Genomic DNA, 20,021 nt, shown 5'->3' on the forward strand with positions numbered 1-20,021 from the left:
TGACTTTACATTTTACTTAAGTCTCCAATCCTCAGACTGTTTAGATAAGAAATGACGATAATAAAACTACATACCTGGTAGGATTTTTTTGATTCTTAAAAATAACACAATGTTTGTTAACTTTTAGGATGATGCTTGGTATAGAGTATGTGTTCAATAAACATTATTCTATATGTTACAAATACTTTTTTCATGTTGTTGGTTGACTTATAATTTTATTTTCAGAAATTATTACTTTATAGAAATTCTCCATTTATACATAGTCAAATCTTTCATTTCTCCACCTTTTTGGGGGGCTTTGGGGTTTTGTATTAAGCTTAGAATTACAACACCTAGATTGTAACAAATATATTCTCTTCTATTCCTTCTAGTACATTTACACTTTTAATTTTTACACTTAGACCTGAAATACAACAGTATTTGTTTACGAGTATGGTACAGTGCAGACATGCATTTTGAATTTCTCATCATTTCACCACTGATTTGAAATGCTAATGCTATCATCTGCTAAATTCCAAGGTGTTTCTGGCCTCTTTATTTAGTTCCATTCATCTATTTATCTTTTTCTGTGTCAATACCATGGTATTTTAGCTATTTCAATTTCATGGCATATTTTGACCTATGATAAGGTGAGACCCTGACTCCTTTTAATCTTTTGGTTATATTATTTGTTTATCACCTATCTTCTGCATTAGAACGCTTCCCGGGAAGCATGGCCTTGTCTGTCTTTTATTGCTGTATTTCAATTGCCTAAAGCAATGCCTAGTCCAGAGTAGGCACTCAATAATGTGGCTTGAATAAACAAACTTAAATCTAGCAGTCTCTTTTACATCCATATTTTTTCTTTTTCTTAAAATTTTTTTATTGTTAAACAAATATAGAAAACAACATAAAGCAAAAATAAAAACACCCTTGTAACTAATGCCCTATATCCAGTTTTTAGAGAGAAATAAAGCAATTTCTGCCTTTCATATAATTATCATAACAGCAGTAGTAGTTTTAAAAGCTGTCACATTGGTAGGGATCTTTATTTCTTTATATACCAAGGTCTGACAACTGTTTATTTATTTGTACTATTTAAAGGACATTATTTATTCTGCCATTTGTTTTAGGAAGAAAAAATGGCTACTTCCTGGAACTTTCACCTTTAGTGGGCTAGAAGAATGTCATTTAAAATAAATAGAGCTTCAGTTTTTTTCTGTATCTCTCAGACTCAGTAGAGATGTTGAGAGGGGAGAGCAGATTTCACATCTTGTTATCTTTTAAATAAAGGCAATTCTTTTCATTATATTAATCAACACTTAACTGGAATAAAGAAAAATAAATGAAAAAAAAACCCATTCTTCCTATTCACCCAGCTCTTTTTGATATGAATTTAGAAATACTGGAAAGTACTGGAAGTATTGGAAGGAAAGAAAACATTAGAAACACGGGCAGTGAGGAAGTATAGCATCTGGAATCCTTCACTTAAAATGCAATCACATTATCGTTGGTTCTCTGTTGACAGTGGCCAAGAAAATGCTGGGGCAAATATAAGGCAAGATGGTATTGGGCACGAAGTAGTCAAACTGAAAACCCTTGAACTATGGAAGGGCTAGGGAAGAGAGCGTGTTGAATGGATACCTGGGAGGTATTTGTGAGCTTGATAGCTTGACCATTAGCATCAGCATCACCTGGGAACTTAATAGAAATGCAAATGATTGAGCCCCACCTTAGACTGAATCAGAAACCCTGGGGTGGGGTCAGAAATCTGTTTTAACAAGCCCTCCAAATGATTCTGTTGCTGGCTGAAGTGTGAGAACTAACACTTCAGTGCAGTAAGGAGAGAACATGGGAGGTTAAAAAACATAACTAATAAAATCCTTGTCCCTAGCATCAACTTCCATGTCATGAATATAAAAGAGTAGTTGAGAAAATTATTTGAGAAAATATGGTAAGACTGGTAGCAAATGGTAACTTTAAAAATGGGTAGGCAAGTTAGGCAAGTTTCTGCAGTACCTCTTAGCAAGAGTCTCACACACTAATCTAAAACTTTTCTGTTCCCTTACCCACCCCCTCCAAGACAACAAATCATTTCTTATGATTGCTGTCCAGCACAATTGGGCTGATCTGGTTTTCTATAGCTTGTCTATTAAGAAGAGCCTTCCAGCATACAGCATGGTGGCTACAGTTTAAAAATACTGTCTTGTACACTTGTATACTTGAAATTTGCTAATAAAGTGGATCGTCAGAACTCTCACTACAAAAAAAAAAAAAAGTTTAAAAACAGTGATGAGAATAGAAACAAACAAATGAAAAGAAATACGTTCCACACTCTGATGGGTTATGTACCAAGGCCTTTGCTCTTTTGTGGCCTAGCAAAATGATTTATTGGTATTATAAGTCAAGTCGATTATTTCATCTAAAATGTTTTTTATTACCTGAAATAAATCTGCAAGGCCCAAAGCTAAATGCTGTGACTCCTTCACCTTCTCACTTTTAGGTGTGGTGGAGAGTTTCTGGCCAAGATGCTTGGGTACTTGAAAAAAACATTTTGAATATTTCTACTCATAACTTTTAATGGAGCAAAGTTAATCTTTAAAGAAATACATTGATCTTTGAATATAAATATTTTCAAGCCATTTTCGTAATCAGTGCAGAAATTGCGATTCTCAAACATTCTCTCTCTTTGTCATCCTCTCACTGGTGTCCCTGTCTCTTGGACAACTCTTAACTTCCCTTTGGAGGTCCAGCCTTGTTATCTTCCCTGTCTGGTGGCTGACAGACCATGTGACAAGATCTCTCCTGCAAAACTACACCCTAAATCAGAGGAAGACATGAAACTTAATTAATAACTGTTAAATTCTTTAAGTTCAAGATATTTATTCTCACAACACAGTGTGTATTCAGTATACACTTGGGTCTGAATATATTAGAAGCAGCTACTTAAGATCCAGATCACTAATGAGCTCAAAACAAGAGATGGAACTCAATAAGAGTGTGCTATATTAAGAGAAAACCCCTCAGAAAGAAAAGAAAAGGAATTGGCTTTCCTTCCTCATTTGCTTGCTCTGAGGACTGAAATATGTCATACTTCTCCTTTCTCTTTAAAAAGACAGAAACTTCTTATTCTTTAGAATTATGATGAAAACAAAGCTTTTGCCTAAGGAATCAGTGAAATGCTGACTTTTTCTAATCTTCCATTGGCAATTAAAGCCACCCACTATTCTAGGGAGATGAAGTTGCTCTTCAGGCAATTTAAATAAAAACAAACAATACACTGACTCTCAGTGTCTGAAATTTAGAAAAACATATCTGCTAGTATGTACCAGTCACACAATGAGGTCTTTTTTATAGATATAAAAATCATGGGTCCACTCCACTTTCAGATTTTATCTTCCCATTAAACTGATGACCTTCAGCACTGCCTCCTTTATGCACTACAAGATGTTACTTTTCGTATCCTCTGGTGATCTTTCCAGTTTCCATTCCCACTTGTATTTATTTTAATGTTATTTTTATTGGATTGATATATATATAAAAGTAATCATTTTAATTTCATCTGATTTTCCTACTAAGAAGTTTATGTGTTGTGCCCATATGGACAGCATCATCTAAAACATACATCTACAGAATGATGGAGGCATATTCAAATCAATGGGATTTCTCAGGTTTTCACCATTACTGGAATTGTGGTGTGCGATAGTAAAAAGAAGGTTTGGGATTCACATAAAATTGTGGGTGAGGGGTAACCAAGAGAAGCTTTGGGATGTGAATAGAGCTAGGCTCAAGCCCCAACTCTACTACTTAACTAAATGGGCTACTTTAGCTTATATTTTCATCTGAGTTATAGTTTTCTCTTCCGTAAAATGAGGATCATAATTATAAAATAGATAGCAGTTACTGACTGCTGTTTATCCTGTATCATGCTTGGCACTTTTCCTACTTTAAGTTAAATCCATGAAATAATCCTTTAAGATATAAATAATTCCTTCTTTAAAGGAAACTGAGGCTAAGAGAGGCCAAACAATACTAATAAGCAGTACATCCTGTTGCATCCTTTAAAGTATGCACTGCCTCAGGGAGTGTTGGGTGGGGATCAAATGAGACACTAAATGTGAAAGTACTTCCTAGACGATGTGTGCTCTACTCAACCAAAGCTTATGTGTTTTGTATATTAAGAGTGCTATACCATAAAAATATATTTATTCACTGATAGGAATTTCTTTCAAGTATAACCTGCTTCCTTGAAAATTCTTTAAAAACTATAAAGTGTTACTTACTAGTATAAGGGTTAATCTTGGGAAATTTTGCAGTTTGCTTTCTGTACCACTCTTCATTTCCTAGCAGCATTCTATTTCTTTTTATTAGGAGAGCCTTGATTTTTAAATTTTATGAATAAGTACAACTCCTCTGTTATTGTCCCCAATGTGAGGTAAGGGGCATAGGGTTGACAAATTCATAATTTTTAAGTAAAGAGTATTTTTAACAACCTCTCATAAGTTATCATTATTAGATAAAAAGAATGGATATTTTTGCTCCAGAAAGGGAAGAATATATCTCAGAACAAAGTGTAGTGCTTTAAAGTGAATACACTTAGTGGTAGGACAAACTCTTGATATTTTAATTTTGGGGCCAGACAGTGAAATCTCATCATGGATCCACATGGGTCATCAGATGAGATTTGAGAACTACTATTTTAAAGGCCATGTGGGACCCTGAAAAATCATGACTGAGCAGCAAACAGACCTGGGTGAGAAAGCATGTTCTGCTTTTTGTAGCACAGGACAGCGTGCTACGACCGTGGGTTCTGTAGTTAGGCTGTTTACGTTTAAATCCTGCCTCTGCTTCTAGTTACATCATCTTTCTCTAAGTCTCTAAGCTTCACCGTTCCCTGGAGGTAAAATGAGTATAACAATAATGCTTGTAATTATTATGAGAATTAAATGGGATACTTCATTTAAGAACCAACATAATAAACCTTAAAAAATGTTAGTTTTTAAATTAATTTATTATGAACATATTATTATTAATAACTTGTTCTTATTTCTTATTATTGTCCATTTATTTAGCTTCTTTGATTTTCAGGTCCCATCTGTAAAATGGAAATAAAAATAGCTAGCTTGCAGGGAGCTGTGCTCATTTGAGCTGAGCTGAGCTCATTTGCTGTGGAGCCTAAATGAGATCATGTGTATTTGCACATAGAATGACACTGATCAGAAGCCTATGATGTGGTAGTCATTATTATTTTTTGTGACATTTCCCCTCCGTACTCCCCTAGTGCATTCACAGTCGGCGGATGGCCCTTGGCTTCTCCAAGCCCCTCTTTGGTGTAGTACTTTAAAGTCTGTCCCAGCCAATCCCTCTATCATGTGCCTAAAAACTTATCTGTTCCATCTATTTGTCCCTTAAGGTCCTGAATGCACCTGAAAGCAAACTGCCTTGGGAAAGTTTTGAATGTTATTTAAACAAGCACACTGAGAAATCGTAAAAGCAAAACACATTCATGATTACCTGAAAACACATTCAGCAATACCTATTTTGGAGCTCAGCTTAAAAGTATTGTGAAGAGGAAAGAAAAAAAGACAGAGACTTTAAAAAAAAAAATCTCCAGCTTGGAAACGAGTAATGGTAAGACCAGACAAGCTTGTTTTCTCTCCTAAGTCTCTATTTTCATGTCCATCAGCCTGGATAACTCAGGGAGTCCACCCAAGGTGTCATCTATCGCTCACATTTCTGCCGGCTAGTTACCATGGGGGTTATGTCTGGATCCCAACACCTTCTTTTCTTTAATGTGGGGTGGAGTCTGGCAGCTGAAGATTCTGGACAGTGATGACATCAACAGGAGGAATAAATTCAGTGTATATTGCTATGATCTGGACTCCTTGATGAAGAATGTCCTATTTTCTTTCTAATATATACCTCTCTATTCAAATCTAAAATTGTCCAATGCACCATGATATGGAACTAGAATAGCTATTCTCTCCTGTTCCCCCAAAACATCTGACTGAGGGGATGGGGGAAATATCTATGTGATACTGGAGAAGTTATATCTCTTTTATTTCTTTATCTGTACGATGAAGGAGTTGGATTAGGACCTCTAAGATCTGCTCTAATTATCCCTAAGAACATGTGTGCTAAGGAGTGGGGGAAAGCTAGAAGTTTGTTTTAGAAGACTTACAAGTGACTGAGAAGAAGAGGGAGCATGATAGGGAGGTATTATGTTTGTTTGAAAATTCATCAAACACACAAGTAGATCATGGACTAACTTAAACGAACATAACTGGGACTTAAGAATCTGAATGAGGTCTGGGAATGGGCACATATATGTAAAATTGATGGTGAGAGACTTTTATTGACAAAACCTGGTGTTATTAAAACTTTTCTTCTAAATCATTTAGCTGGGTATTTAAATAAATATGAAGAAGGGCTCAAATGTATTGTCCTTGTTATGCTAAGAGGTGTTACAGACTGGAAATAGAAAACAAAAGGGGGTTTGGAAAAATCTGACTGTTAAATCAACAGAGAAGTATCAAAGAAAGGTTCTTTCTCACCTTTCCAGGTCCCACATGCTATCGCCAGAGTCAGTCTGCTCTGAAGCATAACCTGCCTTAGTTTGTAAACCAGACTGTTCTTTGGCTTTCTTGCAGAGAAAAATTTAGGCTGGGTTTAAATGAATTCTATAAGGCAATATTTATGAAACTTTGGGCTTCTGCTAAATTGATTAGACTAATTTATCTATCTGAACGTTACCTAAACAGAATAGAATGATAAGCATTCCTCTTCTGCTAGAGACACTGATCAATCTTCAAAAGCATTCAAGATAAGTTTCTGTGTTAAAAATCAAGTGATTTCTTTTCCGTCCTAAGAGGATATTTTGTATTATTGAGGGTTATAGAAATATTATTCTGTAATATTTTGAGATTGATAAAGGGCAAAGACCATCCTGAGCCCTTTTCTTCTTGAGTACTTAGAATGTAGCATCATATCAAATTGACAGAAGAAATGTTAAGAGTAGATTTTCTTTTCCAACTAGATTGAAATAAAATAAAACCGTTTTTCCTTGTGCTGTATACATATTTTTTTTCTCCATGAATTTGATTACACTTTATAAAACTTTGGAGGATAAAACCTTCTTACTTTCTGGTGTATTCATTTCCCTTGCCTCTAAAATGATAACCTACTACTGGAAAAACGACCTGATTCACAGGGAAATTGGATAATCTAATGTAAAGCCTAACTGATTCTAGATCAATATTCTGTGAAATAGCCCTGAAACACGTTTTCCATTCTTTCGTTCATTATTCTTAAAATGAGCCATAACAGTAGAGGGAAAAAAAGCTTCAGACTCAAATACATCACACAAGAGGATGCATGAAAAATTTAAAACCAGTAAATAAAAGAGTTAAAATTAATATTAGAAAGGAAAATAACTTCAGATTATGGTAAATAAGTTAAAAACATATCCGAGGTGGTAAATGAAAATCACTTGCAAAAGGCTGAGCAGCTTGAACATGGAAGTACACACAGATTTTCCTTTGGGTATCGGAAGGCCCCCATCCCCTGCCCCACACGCCTGCAGAAGTACACAGAGTGCCAATGCAGTCACCTCATAGGGAAATAAGACCATTTAGAACACATGGAAAAGAGTTGCCATGCTCCAAAATAGATCTTGGAAAGTTTATCATCTCCAAGTGAGTGAGTAGGAAACTTGACCATTTTTAGGCTAATTAAAATTCAGTGTATTTGTACTTGCCATTTTTAGAGCACTTTTTTTTTCTCCACATAGTTAAAACCATATATATCATGGGTTTCTGACTAACTTTCATGTAAGTAATCAAGATATAGTTTTGAAATTCTATTTAAAACCATGTTTTGTGAAGAGCTGTGTTTTGCTTTTTTTTTTTAGTAGAAATTGAACTTTTACAATAATAAAACAGATTAAGTTTTTGCATTTGACTCTGCTTTTTATGAATGAGATGTCAACTTGGCAAAGCACAATTTCCCCTTCTTGTAAACCACAGGGCAGAGTGGAATACTATCAGCAGGGGTGTAGCCTTTGACAGCAAGTAGAGATTAAGATTCAGAACAGACAAGGAAAACCACTATTTAATTTCTTTAATTTTCTAAGAAAAAGAGAGAAATCCATGGACCCGCTGTTGGAAAAAGTGCAAAAGTGAAAGACATTTTACATCATTTATTTATTTATGTATTAAGTTTATTTTATTGAAGTATAGTTGTTTTACAATGTTGTGTTGACATTTTACATCATGATAACATAACTTTGGCTGTTAACCTTTTAACATAAATGTACAAGAAGCACATTTCTCTTTTAGGATTTACTTACTCTCTGGAGCCACACCTCCTTGGTTTCATTTCCAAATCTGTCCTGGGTTGGCTGTGCATTCTTCCATAAGTCACTTACCTCTCTGTGCTTCAGTTTCCTCATTGTGCAAAGGGGATAACTGTACCTACCTGAGAGTGTCGCTGTGAAGATTAAATGTATTAATATCTATAAAAGGCTTAGAACATTACTGGCTCATAGTAAGTGCTATGTAAGTGTCAGATAATACTATCATTATTGAAATATTTCAATAAATCTATTTTATATCCAAGTTTTTTGAAAGTTTTTAATACATGTTTTCTTGAAAACTAAAAATTATACTTTGCTGTGAATCAGATATGTGAAAGCTGCATCTAAGTGGAGATTCGAAGATGACCAAAAAGGCCCACCTGCCCCAAGCCACACTTGCATCAGTACTTAAATTTCCTGATATTATCTTAAATTTCAGAAAAGGCAGATTTCCCAAAGATTTTCAGCAGGATATTAAGAATTGGTGTATCACAAAAGGGTCTTGTGGCTATGTAAACTGAGAAATGCTGTGAGGACAAGATTAAATGAATATATACCTTCATTTGTTAAATAGATATTAATCAAGTGCTGGAAATGAAGAGTCAACAGGACAGACCTAATGGGCTTTATATTCTAATGCATGTGACAGAAAAGAAACAGAAAAAAAAAATAAAATGATTACAAACTGTACTATTAGGAAGGAAATATTCAAGGAGCTGAGAGAAAGAGAGAGATTAACAGGGCAACACATACTTTAGGAAGTGTGATTGACTGTAGCGGACCTCTTTGAGGTAGTGACAGTTTAAGCTAAGGTCTGACGTAAGAGAAGCAGCTAGACATGTGAAAATGAGGGAAAGAGCATCCCAGATGGAAGGAAGAGCTCCTGTGAAGGGAGTGCGGAGACAAAACACAAGATGTGCTCCAGCGAATGGATCCAGATCAGTGCGGTGGACTGAATGGTCCAGGTATAGATGGCACAGGAGCAATAAGGCCGTGATGGCTAGGGCACAGAGGACCAGGAGGCCATGGGGAAGAGTGTGGGAGCGAGGGTGCAGGTGTGGTTGAAAGCCCTTAAATGGCTGTGAACAGAGGGGAACCCTACTCTGATTTACATTTTAGGAATTTAGGGTGCTGAGCAGAGAATGTGTAGGGGAGGGGTGCAAGGGCTAGTGAGCAGGCCAGCCAGGAGGCCACTGGAGGGGCCCTAGCAAGGGATGGCAGTGATTGGGCTACATTGCCTGTGGTGGATATGCAGCAAAATGGACTTCACAGCTTTTAATATGCTTACGTGTAGGACAGAGCTTCAAGTTTGGTAATAAAGATCCAACTTGATTTGGTCAAATAACACACATCAGGAAATACCAGGTTCAAGAATCGCCTCCTGAATCATTGATAATGCAATTTTTTTTTTCTTGAAGAGAGTAAAGGTTTATTCCACTACTATATTATCTGCAGACAGCAGGGTTTGTAGGAATAGGGTAAAAGAAAAGCAATTGATTTGGGGCAGGGGCAAAAGGGAGTTGATGGGGAGATTGTGGAAAGACTCAAGCTGTGGGGCTTTTTCTTAGGAGAGCAGGCTTTCTGGAATAAAGGGGAAGACTATGCGTAGTAGGTGCTTGGGAAACTAAGAGAAGGGAGGGGGCTCCAGAGACAGGCTCGGCCTCTTATGCAATGTAGTCCAGGGCCATTATGTGTTTGACTCTCCATGCGGTCATCTGTAAGTACATTTGGGCAAATATTTGTCTGCAAATGCCCACAACTCCCTGCAACTTTGCAGACTCTTCAGGGAGAGCACTGGACTTGGAGTCAGAAGGCTGGAGTTTTCATGGCAGCACTGTCACCTACTGGTGGGGAAATGTGTCATCTCTGCCTCAGTCTGCTCTTTAATAAAAGCATTCGACTCCAGATCAAAAATAAGGATAAAATATTAGTTACCGAGAAAATGTATGGCATTCCTCAAATACTAGGAATGCCTCTTTAACAAATTAAAATGCAGCTCAATGAGACAACTTCCAGTGCTGATATTTGCTGACTCCAAGTTGCTACTACTCAAATATGCCCGAATTATTAACATTTTAGTAGCTAAGAAGAAATGCCAAGTTTCTCATTGACTTTCTATTCACTCAAATGATATATCTAAATTGCAAGAATATACATTTTCCTCATTGGATGCAATAAAATTATTTTCATTTTGAGTGGGAAAAAAGCAACCCAGTAAATTCTTGTTTTTCCTGAATTGGCCCTCGAGCAGCAATGATCGCTCACCACTTTGCTGGGATTTTGCTTTAATGCCATCTTTGCAGTCTATAGGATGTTAGGAATGAAAAAGTGTTCTAATATTGTCCTGACCTTTTAGCCCTGTAGTGGGCCCAGGGAATGAGGTGCTAAAGCAATTTGCATTATTTTGCTCTCTGTGCCATGAACTTCTTTGAATCTTGGGCTAAAGAGACCCCATCTCAATGTCCGTAAACGCCAACATTTTCTACAGCCTCACGCTTTCAAGAATTCTGTCTGTCAGACTTAAGGTTAGCAACAAGTAATTATGCTGAAGTTTGGGTTAACTAATGTATGAGTCGAGTCAATTTGAAATTTAAATTTGGCACCAGAGCACTTAGCCTGTCCTTTCTTCCCTTGTTGCCCAAGTTGACTTTATGAAAACACTAGAGAGGAAATTTCCTAAAATGGCAGAGCTTTCCTTTAAACATTATTATTATCAAAGTGATAATTTTTTCCTAGTCTAGTCCTGGGATAAGTGCTGTTACTTCTGGGCTCCAGGAAAGGATAAATATAGCTTTCAGAGTTGGCTGACACCAAATTCACATTTGTTTACAATAAACTCATTTGTTTAGTTAATAGAAATAGATTTGGGTCAGACATGAAAGCCTAAAATCCTAGAAGAACTATGTCACATGTCACGTTTTCACTGCTGTGCAGGAAATTCCTGCTTATGTATGTAGCTACCTAGAATGTCCACTTGACATAATTGCATGAACCTGGAGTATTGCAAGCTATTCGAAATTGCTGGGCTTTGGTTACGGGGAGACCCACTGTTCCTGCAGCCTCAGTGGGCGGGAAAGCTGAGCTTAACACCTCTGGAGAGACTGACTTAAATGTCCATGGAGAGGGGCTCCTGATTCCGTCCGTCATTAAAGGCTCTGATCATTCAAGACAATTAATATACACAATTATAATAGAAAGATTTCTAAGTCATCATCAAAATGTCATTTGACTGCAGTCGTGGAATAAGCCTAATCTTTTGGCATTAGGCAAACAGGTTTGAGTTCCAGCTCTGCCGCTTCCGAGATACGTGAACCTTGGTGAGCTGCGTCAGCTTTCTGCATCTCTGCTTCCTCACCTATGGAATGGGATTGATAATATTCCACAGGACTGTCATGAGAATGACTGCACATCACTGTATCTAGCACAGTAGGCGTTCAATGAGTTGCAGCTGTTTTGTTATTCTTTTATTTATATTCCTAAAGTCTAAAAGGTATTAACTTGCTGATGATCAGTTATTCAAACAATTTAGAATTAACCGCTTCCAGGACTCCGGTCCATAGTGGGAATATGATAAGGAAAGTCCTGTTTTTTTCCTTCCTACAGAAAATAAATACTACTTAAGTAGCTTCAGCTTAGTGCAAGAGGCAGGGGAGAAGTAGAGGTATATACTTTGTGATTAAGAAAGTGTAAAGAGGCCGGAGGGAAACGGTTCTGCATGCCTAAACAAAACGCTATGTTCTGAATATATAAGCTCTGCTTTAAATGCTGGAATAAAAAAACAGAGTTGGCTCTTCAAGTCAACACTGACTCAATCCGGAAACAAGAGTGTGGGTGTAAGAAGGTTCAAGATGTGAATAGATTATTGATTTGAGAGAGAAGGGGCTAAAATCTCTGGAGCAATATCGAGCTGATACCACAAAGGAGGAAAACTCTAAGCCTCAATGTGACAAAAATAATTTCAGGGAAAAAAAAGCACCACATTTATGACCACGTTTAGGTAAATTTAACCCATTTCACAAAGAGAAGAGAAGGTCTCTTATGTGTGCTGGATATGGGATTAATATGTGACTCTGTCCTTTTTAATCTAGGAGGGAAATAAGAAAAAAACAGAAATCCACACAGAAAAGGGAGAATAAAATGCCATAAGACAAATATAAAATGGTATAATTTGTGATCCAAAATTGGTATATTCACCTGTGCAACTTTTGAGTTCACAAATATTCTGGGAAACATTTGGATGCTGAAAGACTGGGATTTCTAGATTGTAATCCCTGAGGAAGGGGATTATAAAACTCATATTCTTCCCAATACACTAATAAAGAGATTAAGAGTTTATTTAAATGAATGAATGACAAAAGGGAAGAATACTTTATACATACAGAGGCACATATACACAAGTGTGCACGCATGGTACCTCTAGAAGCCCTAAGGAAATAGATAACAGGATGTGATATTACACCTTGCTTGGGAGTGGGGGAATTGGCCACATGCAAGACTAAAAAAAAGAAGCAGCATTTAAGTTAAACTAGAGGGGACTGTAGGAATTCAAAAAGGGGAGATAAAGTAAGGAGTGCATATCAAACTGAAATTATTGTAAACTCAGGGCTTCCATTTCCTCATTTCTTGCTCTTAGTTAGATCCTGCTGCGATCTCTCCATCCTTACCCCATTTGATTTGCTTGCAACATTCTGTTTGGGTGCCCACTTTCTGCTCCCTGGCTTCCATAATACAGCTTTCTCTCGTGTTTTTCCTTTCATCTAGCCTTCCATCTCAGTCTTTTTTGCAGGCTCATTTTCTGCTGTCCCTTAAAAAAAAATTGGTTTTCCTGAAGGTTCCATCTTAGATGTTTTTCTTTTTAATTGTCTGCCTGGTTTTTTTTCCTTCATTTTTCTTTTTTTCTTCTCTGTAGGTTATATCCTCCATTCCTATTCCACCAGCTGAAATAGATATACTTACGTCTCCCAAATCTATACCTCTAGTACAGAATTCTCTATTTATTTATGGCTGTGTTGGGTCTTTGTTGCTGCGTGCAGGCTTTCTCTAGTGGCGAGCGGGGGCTACCCTTAGTTGAGGTGTGCGGGCCTCTCATTGCAGTGGCTTCTCTTGTTGAGGAGCATAGGCTCTAGATGCACGGGCTTCAGTAGTTGTGGCTCGCAAGCTCTAGAGCACAGGCTCAGTAGTTGTAGCGCACGAGCTTAGTTGCTCCGTGGCATGTGGGATCTTCCCAGACCAGGGCTTGAACCCGTGTCCCCTGCATTAGCAGGCGGATTCTTAACCACTGCACCACCAGGGAAGCCCCAGAATTCTCTCTTGAGATGGAAATTTCAGTATCTACTTCTACTGGACATTGCCACCTGTTTAAGCCAAATGCGTCACGTTCCAAATTAAATTCTTTATCTTCCGTCCCTGAAATATTACTTGTTCTATGTGAATGACATCCATCTCTCCTATTATCTGTGAAAGAACCTTGGAATTGATCACGCAATCGTCCATTTCCCTCATTTATCCCACTTCAAATTTCAATCATTCACCAACTACCCCTACATACCCCTATAATCTCCTGTTTTGATTTTTCTTTTTTCCTTTTCTATCTCCACCAAGGTCACTAATTGTTTCTCCTCTCTGTTACTGCAATAAAGTATATTGGTTGGTCCTGGCGAGGTCAGCAAGGTACAGGTCACAGAGAGGCTTCCGTGCTGGCCGGCTGTGCTAAAGAGTTTGCATGTCATCATGAGGACAATGGGGGTCCTTGAAAGAGTTAAAATAGGGAACTTTTAATCAGATCCGCCATTCTGGTAGATCAGTCTGGTTGAAAGATAGGAAGTATATTAGAATGAAAGGTGGATGGATACAAATTAAAAGGAAGCCTCATTGCTCTAATATGGGGCTGGCTCGGCAAGACTATATCTCATTGGTGCTGTCTGCTTCTGTGCCTTCGGCTCCATGCTGTTGCCCTGCGTCGTATGGTACCTCCAGGGTACCTCTGGATACCTGAGGCTTCCCCCAAATCACCATGTTGTTTCAAGCCTCCAGGGCTTTTTTAGAGTCTGGTATCCTGCCTCTAACACAACTCATCTCTTCCCCTCCTTATCTGGTTAATTCTGTTTTGTCATTTAAATGCTGAATCATGTCCCCTTTAGGGTCACCTCCCTCAGAAAGCTTCCTTGATGTCCAGCTCGGTGCTGTTCCTCCCTGCTTCCAAAGCGCTCATGGCATTTCTCTACTGGAGTACTTACCACACGGGTTTGTAATTGTCTGTTGGTTTGTCTGTCTTCTCCCATGCCCATGAAGCCAGGAACTAGGCTTTGTCACAATATGCCCTGACTCGGATGCAACAGGCATTTAGTAAATATTTACTGAGTTTTTAAATATGAACGAAACTATAAGGATGATAATTTGTTAGATGTGTTACCGGGGAATGATGAATACATTCTGAGGGACAGAGGAAGGTAAGATTTGAAATGCCAAATTCTGAACTACCAGATAAATAAAAGGCAGGGTCTGGGAATGGAGCTGCAGAAAGAAATCAAAACCAAAGCAAAGCAGCTCTGCAACTGAACCACTGATGTAAAGAGTTCTCCCCCAACATACCCCAATTCTGAGGCAATGGAATATAAACAAGCTGTTGGCATAAGGGCTGAAAATGAAGGATGGACTGGAGTCAATTTTTGTGGCATCACTATGGCTTCAGAACTGGAATTAGGGAGCTGTTGCGGTTTTCTACTTGACTTGGATAGGAAAGATAAAATGAGATTACATCATGAAACCTCTTCAATGCTAGGCTGACGAGTGGGGCAATCACTGAATAATTATGAGTTGAGAGTGACAAAATGGGAGCTTAGTCTGACGGTGTTGTGTAACACTGAATGCATCACAGAGAGACTAAATGTGGCTAAATATTAGGAGAATATTTAAGCATTTTGTTAAAGGTAATGCAAGCTTAAACGAGAGGGGTGGCAGTGAAACTAGGAAGAATAAAATGCAGCATCCATGGGAAAAATTGGGAGTAGCCTTGAGACTTAATAACAGAGAAAAAAGATATACATTTTCAAATAGAAATTTTAATGAAATAGAATGGTTACATATTGATTACAAAAGCAGAAAATATTTCATGGAGCCAGGTACTTAATTTCTTTGAGAAATAGCTCCTTGGGTTTAGCGTATTTGTGTTATTCCTTTACAAAGAATACCAATTCATACGCTACTTTTAATAAAGAGTGGCTTTTCATTTGAACAAAGACATAATCTTATACCTCAGGTATCCAGAGGTACCCTGGGGTATCGTGCAGTACAGGTCAGTGGCACGCAGCTGCAGGCACAGTGGGAGAAGTACAGCCAGCTCCAATGTCTGGCTCAGCCGGCCCGTATTAGAGACCTTTAACTGTACGCTTTGAGCCACTCTTCCTACCCTAAAATTTTTTTCTTAACAAAAAAAACCTAAACTAAACTACACTCCAATCAGACAACACACTTTTTGGAAAAACAATTCAAGAAAATTGCACTTATGAATATTGAGGAATAGATTCTGATGACATTTTCTATCAATTCTTCCCCTCTCAATTCTTTACTTCTAAAATAAATATTTAAAGACCTAAAACCTTTCCATATTACCAGTTTTTTAAACTCATAAAGTGAAGCCAGAAACATATGTTAATATTATTTTCTGTGTTTTGATAGAATTGAAAACAATACCATGGTGACAACACAAAATATTATCACTTGGTTTGATTTTGTAATACTCATATAGACCTCTGGAAGATCATACTAACATTGAAAAGCACATAGTTGTCACACAAAATAATGCTTCTAATTATAATTAATATTGAATAAAATCTCATAACTGAGTGGAATATTACTTATGTATTGGTGATTCTCTATTGACCAATTCCTTGAGGATAGGGACACATCTTATTTGTCTATGTATCTTCAGGCTTAATGCAATGCTTGGCATATCACAAATAATCAAAAATATTTTTTGAATAAATGACATTTAAAAAATATAACACTTACATAGAACCTACTCTGCACCAGGAACCTACCCAAAGTGATTTACAATTATTAATTCATTAATTCTCATTAGAAAAACCCCATTTTATAAAGGAAATTAAGACATTCAGAGGTTAGATTACTTGCCCAAAACCATACAGCTTCTTAGAAGGTTATAGAGTCGGGCATGAAACCCAAGCAGAGCCGTGTCAGAATCAAGCCGTACTCTTAATCAATACTGTTTTGTGAAAAATGCAGTCTTTAAATTAAATATGTATGTGTATATATATATATATATATATATAATGTATGTATATAAAACATATTTTATTAGAGCATTGAACTTAGAATAAGAAGACCAGGGTTCAAATACATATTAGATTTACTCAATTTGCAGCTTTGAGCAAATTCATTAACCTAATGGGTCCTTAATTTCCTCATATGTAAAATCAGAATAAAAGCTAGTACCTCACAAGGCTACTGTAAGCTTTAAAGAAAATAATTTATGTGAGAATACTAGAACATAGTCGGCACCCAGGATATGTTATTTGGTGTGCCGAGGAGCATAGTTGTATTTTCTTCTTCTCTCCCTTCAAAAGGGTATATATTTGCACATTACACATCATGTAGGTATTAGTAAAATGAGACTAAATTCTGTGTTTCATAAAACATTGTTTTCAACAGCTCTTAAAACTAGATTTAATTTACTAAACCATTTTCTGGACAGTCAGATAAGCTTCAAACTCAATAGCTTGTTTTTTAGAAAAAAAAATGTTTTTACCGGAAACGGTTATGGTTTAAACATCTACCATCAAGGAAAAAAAGATCTCTTTCTTCTAATTGGGATATCAAGTTATAAATATTAAAAAAAATTAGACCGACAATAGAACATACGGTATTTATGTTCCAACACCCTCCAACATTAACTGACTCTACCAAACCTGACAGGAATCACCTCGGTCAGTGGTTCTCAACATGGCTGCACATTACAATCACATAAAAAAGCATCAAAATGTAAACCCCTTCCTCAGATAACCTGATTTAATTGGTTTGGGGTAGGGTCTGGGCATCCTTTTTTTTTTTTTAAAGCTCTCCCATTGATTCTAATTTGCAGCCCGAGTTGAGAACACTGGCTTAGGTTATCATTGAAAATATCACCAGTCTCTTATTTCCATTTCATTTTTACTCTAATAAAAACCAACAGTAGATAATATCTTCATTCATGTCAACATTGAAAGAATCTGAGAAGTTCACCAAGCACAGAGTTTTCTTCAACTCCAGGCATCATGAAACAATACAACTCTAAGATTATTTATGTGTTCCTATGAATAAGTTATAATAAGAATTTCATGTTTACTATATTGAGTATGTTTCTGTGGTCAATAAATAATCTTAGAGTATTTGACAATGACTTACTATTATTCTTGTGGCTATAGTTTCTGAAATTAACTGTAGATTAGAGGCATGGAAACAAAGCAAACCCCGGCTGATGGAGGTTTTGAGCTATGTTAAAATATTGAGTAGAAATGAGTGCCCACTGAGAATACTGACAAACTGCAAAGATGTTTTGCAAATCTAATCACCTTAGATCCTCTCATAATGCTAGTGTAGAAAACCAGCAATTTTGACTTTTTAAAGCTGGGCTCCAACTGGTCGCATAGTAGGCTAGCAATATACTACTACAAATGATACTTTATAAATCCCACAACACTAAAAGCATTCTTACTTTGTCTCTAAGGGTAAGTCAAGGTTGCCCAAATGTATGAACTATTTGCTTTTCTATTACCATTTAAGACACACTCAAACTTGGACACTCTGCTATTTAAAGATTAGTTTCAGAAACCACATGGTCACACTTTGGTTTATTTTGAACATTTCACTTTCAATCACCCAATAATTTTAACAAATAGCCTTGAAAAGATGCTTTGGTTCAGGTTAACTATGGCCGTCAGGGTCTCCTGAAGATCGGCAGTAGAACCCTACCTTCTAGTCTTGCATGTACTATGTAATATTAGGTTCAAGCTTTCATACAGAGCTTTTCTTAAGTAGATCTGCAAAATAAAGCCTGAATAATGGGTTAAAAAATCTAATTGGATTGTTGATTTTTTACTTTGAATGGATTTCCTTGGACCTCAAGGAAAATGAATGTTTTGGGAAGAAGAACTAATATGTTAGAGCTTTTCTTGATGTCTTTCACCCAGGCTTGGAAAGAACATCATGAAAAAAGAGTACCCTTTTGGAAACTATGCACACAACATGTTTTTCCTAATAGGTGTGAAGAATGGCTGCTATGCATAAATGATTGTTGGAAAATAATTCTCTGTAAAACATGACTTAACAAGCAACTCCATTCACCACTGTATTCATTTCCAATATCAAGAACAACAATGACACATCACATAGACGCTGATATTATCTGTTTGTTAGTTAATAAACACCTTTTGGAAAAAATCCACAACTTTCAGCCCCGTAATTTCCATACCCAGTAAGTTGGAGAATAAAACTTTTGTGGGAACATTGATATTAACAGCATAGTAAAACTCACACAAAATCCCAGGACTCTTCAGTATGAAACTCTAAGTTTCAGCACCCTCCCAGGACAGTTGGCTTTCCTATAATCAAGGGTAAGGTGAGGCGTCTGCGACTAAGCTGACCCTAATCAGAACCTCAAACATTACAATCAAACTGCAGTTTTGCAATCAAAAAACAAGATATCTGGTGCATCTCCACTGTTAACCATCCCGGAGAACATCCCAAAGCTTTAAGTCCCACTCATTCCGAGACCCTCCTTACCTGGAGTAATCTCACTGGGCTGCCCGACATGGCTCAGTAGAAGCGAAGGGCATTCGCAGGTGGTGGCTCCAAAGACTCAGGAACTCAGGCTCCAGTGCGCATCTCCTGAGTAGGAGATGGCAACCACTGGGTGAGGTGCGGAGTGTGCGCACCTCTCCAACCCAGGAAGGTCCGCGAGCGGCGCGGCGCAGCCCACCCAGTGTCTGGGGGACTGGCCGTTCTAGTGGAGAGAAAACTCCGTTAGTCCGGAGCGTTCCTTCTCCTGCCCCCCTCCTGATTTCCTGACACTTTAATTCTGCCTTAAGTGATAGTTTATACCTAACCTCAGCTTGTGTTATAAGCTAAAAGGCATCTGCTTTATCCCCATGCTTGATTCCAACCTCCCCAAAGTCCAGGAGGCTCACCTTCCCGGCGCCTTCCTTCCCAGCTGTGCGCTGTGCGCAAACTTCTCCCGACTTAAGTCTTATCCTCGTCCGCTCCCCCGCCCTACCCCGCCCGCATCCACACCCCCCTCTCCACCCCCCAGGCAGCAGAGGAGGTGGCAGCGGAATTGATGAGCGCCAGCCCCCCGCCCCCGTCAGCCCGCTCCTGTCCCTGGAGAGGGAGGGGAAGCAGGAGAGCTCTGAGCGCCTCCGCACCAGCCCCTCTCGCCCTGTACCGCGAGTGGGGCTGCGCCCGCCGCGGCTGCCTTGCTCGAGTGCCGGCTGGGGCTCACCCCACGAGCCCCCGAGAGTAAAACGCGGCGTAAACACGGGAAGCAGGAGAGGGACCCGTTAGACTCTGGGGAGGGGGAGAATGGGTGGGGAGACCCAACAGTCTGGGCTGGGGGATTCGTCCGTCCCCGGAGATAGCTTTCTGGGAACCTTGTCCCCCTCCCCAGAGGATGCAAATTCCGGAGGGGTGAGTTTCC

At 38.1% G+C, this 20,021-nt stretch overlaps 1 protein-coding gene across 2 annotated transcripts in view; it reads right to left on the reverse strand.

Annotated features, from left to right (window-relative positions):
• The window catches only part of CALCR (calcitonin receptor), a 151,252-nt gene extending 131,711 nt beyond the window's left edge, over positions 1–19,541 (reverse strand). The window contains exons 1-2 of one of the 2 annotated variants that reach the window (XM_032643050.1): positions 19,516–19,541; positions 19,112–19,331 (exon numbers count right to left, since the gene is read on the reverse strand). In XM_032643050.1, the coding sequence (XP_032498941.1) occupies positions 19,112–19,141 (30 nt within the window). In that variant the 5' untranslated portion in view covers positions 19,142–19,331; positions 19,516–19,541. The remainder of the gene's footprint in view (positions 1–19,111; positions 19,332–19,515) is intronic. The other variant, XM_032643049.1, reaches the window with a different exon arrangement.
• Positions 19,542–20,021: the final 480 nt, after the last annotated feature.

Source organism: Phocoena sinus, chromosome 9 (assembly GCF_008692025.1).
Source record: "Phocoena sinus isolate mPhoSin1 chromosome 9, mPhoSin1.pri, whole genome shotgun sequence".
Taxonomy (NCBI): domain Eukaryota; kingdom Metazoa; phylum Chordata; class Mammalia; order Artiodactyla; family Phocoenidae; genus Phocoena; species Phocoena sinus.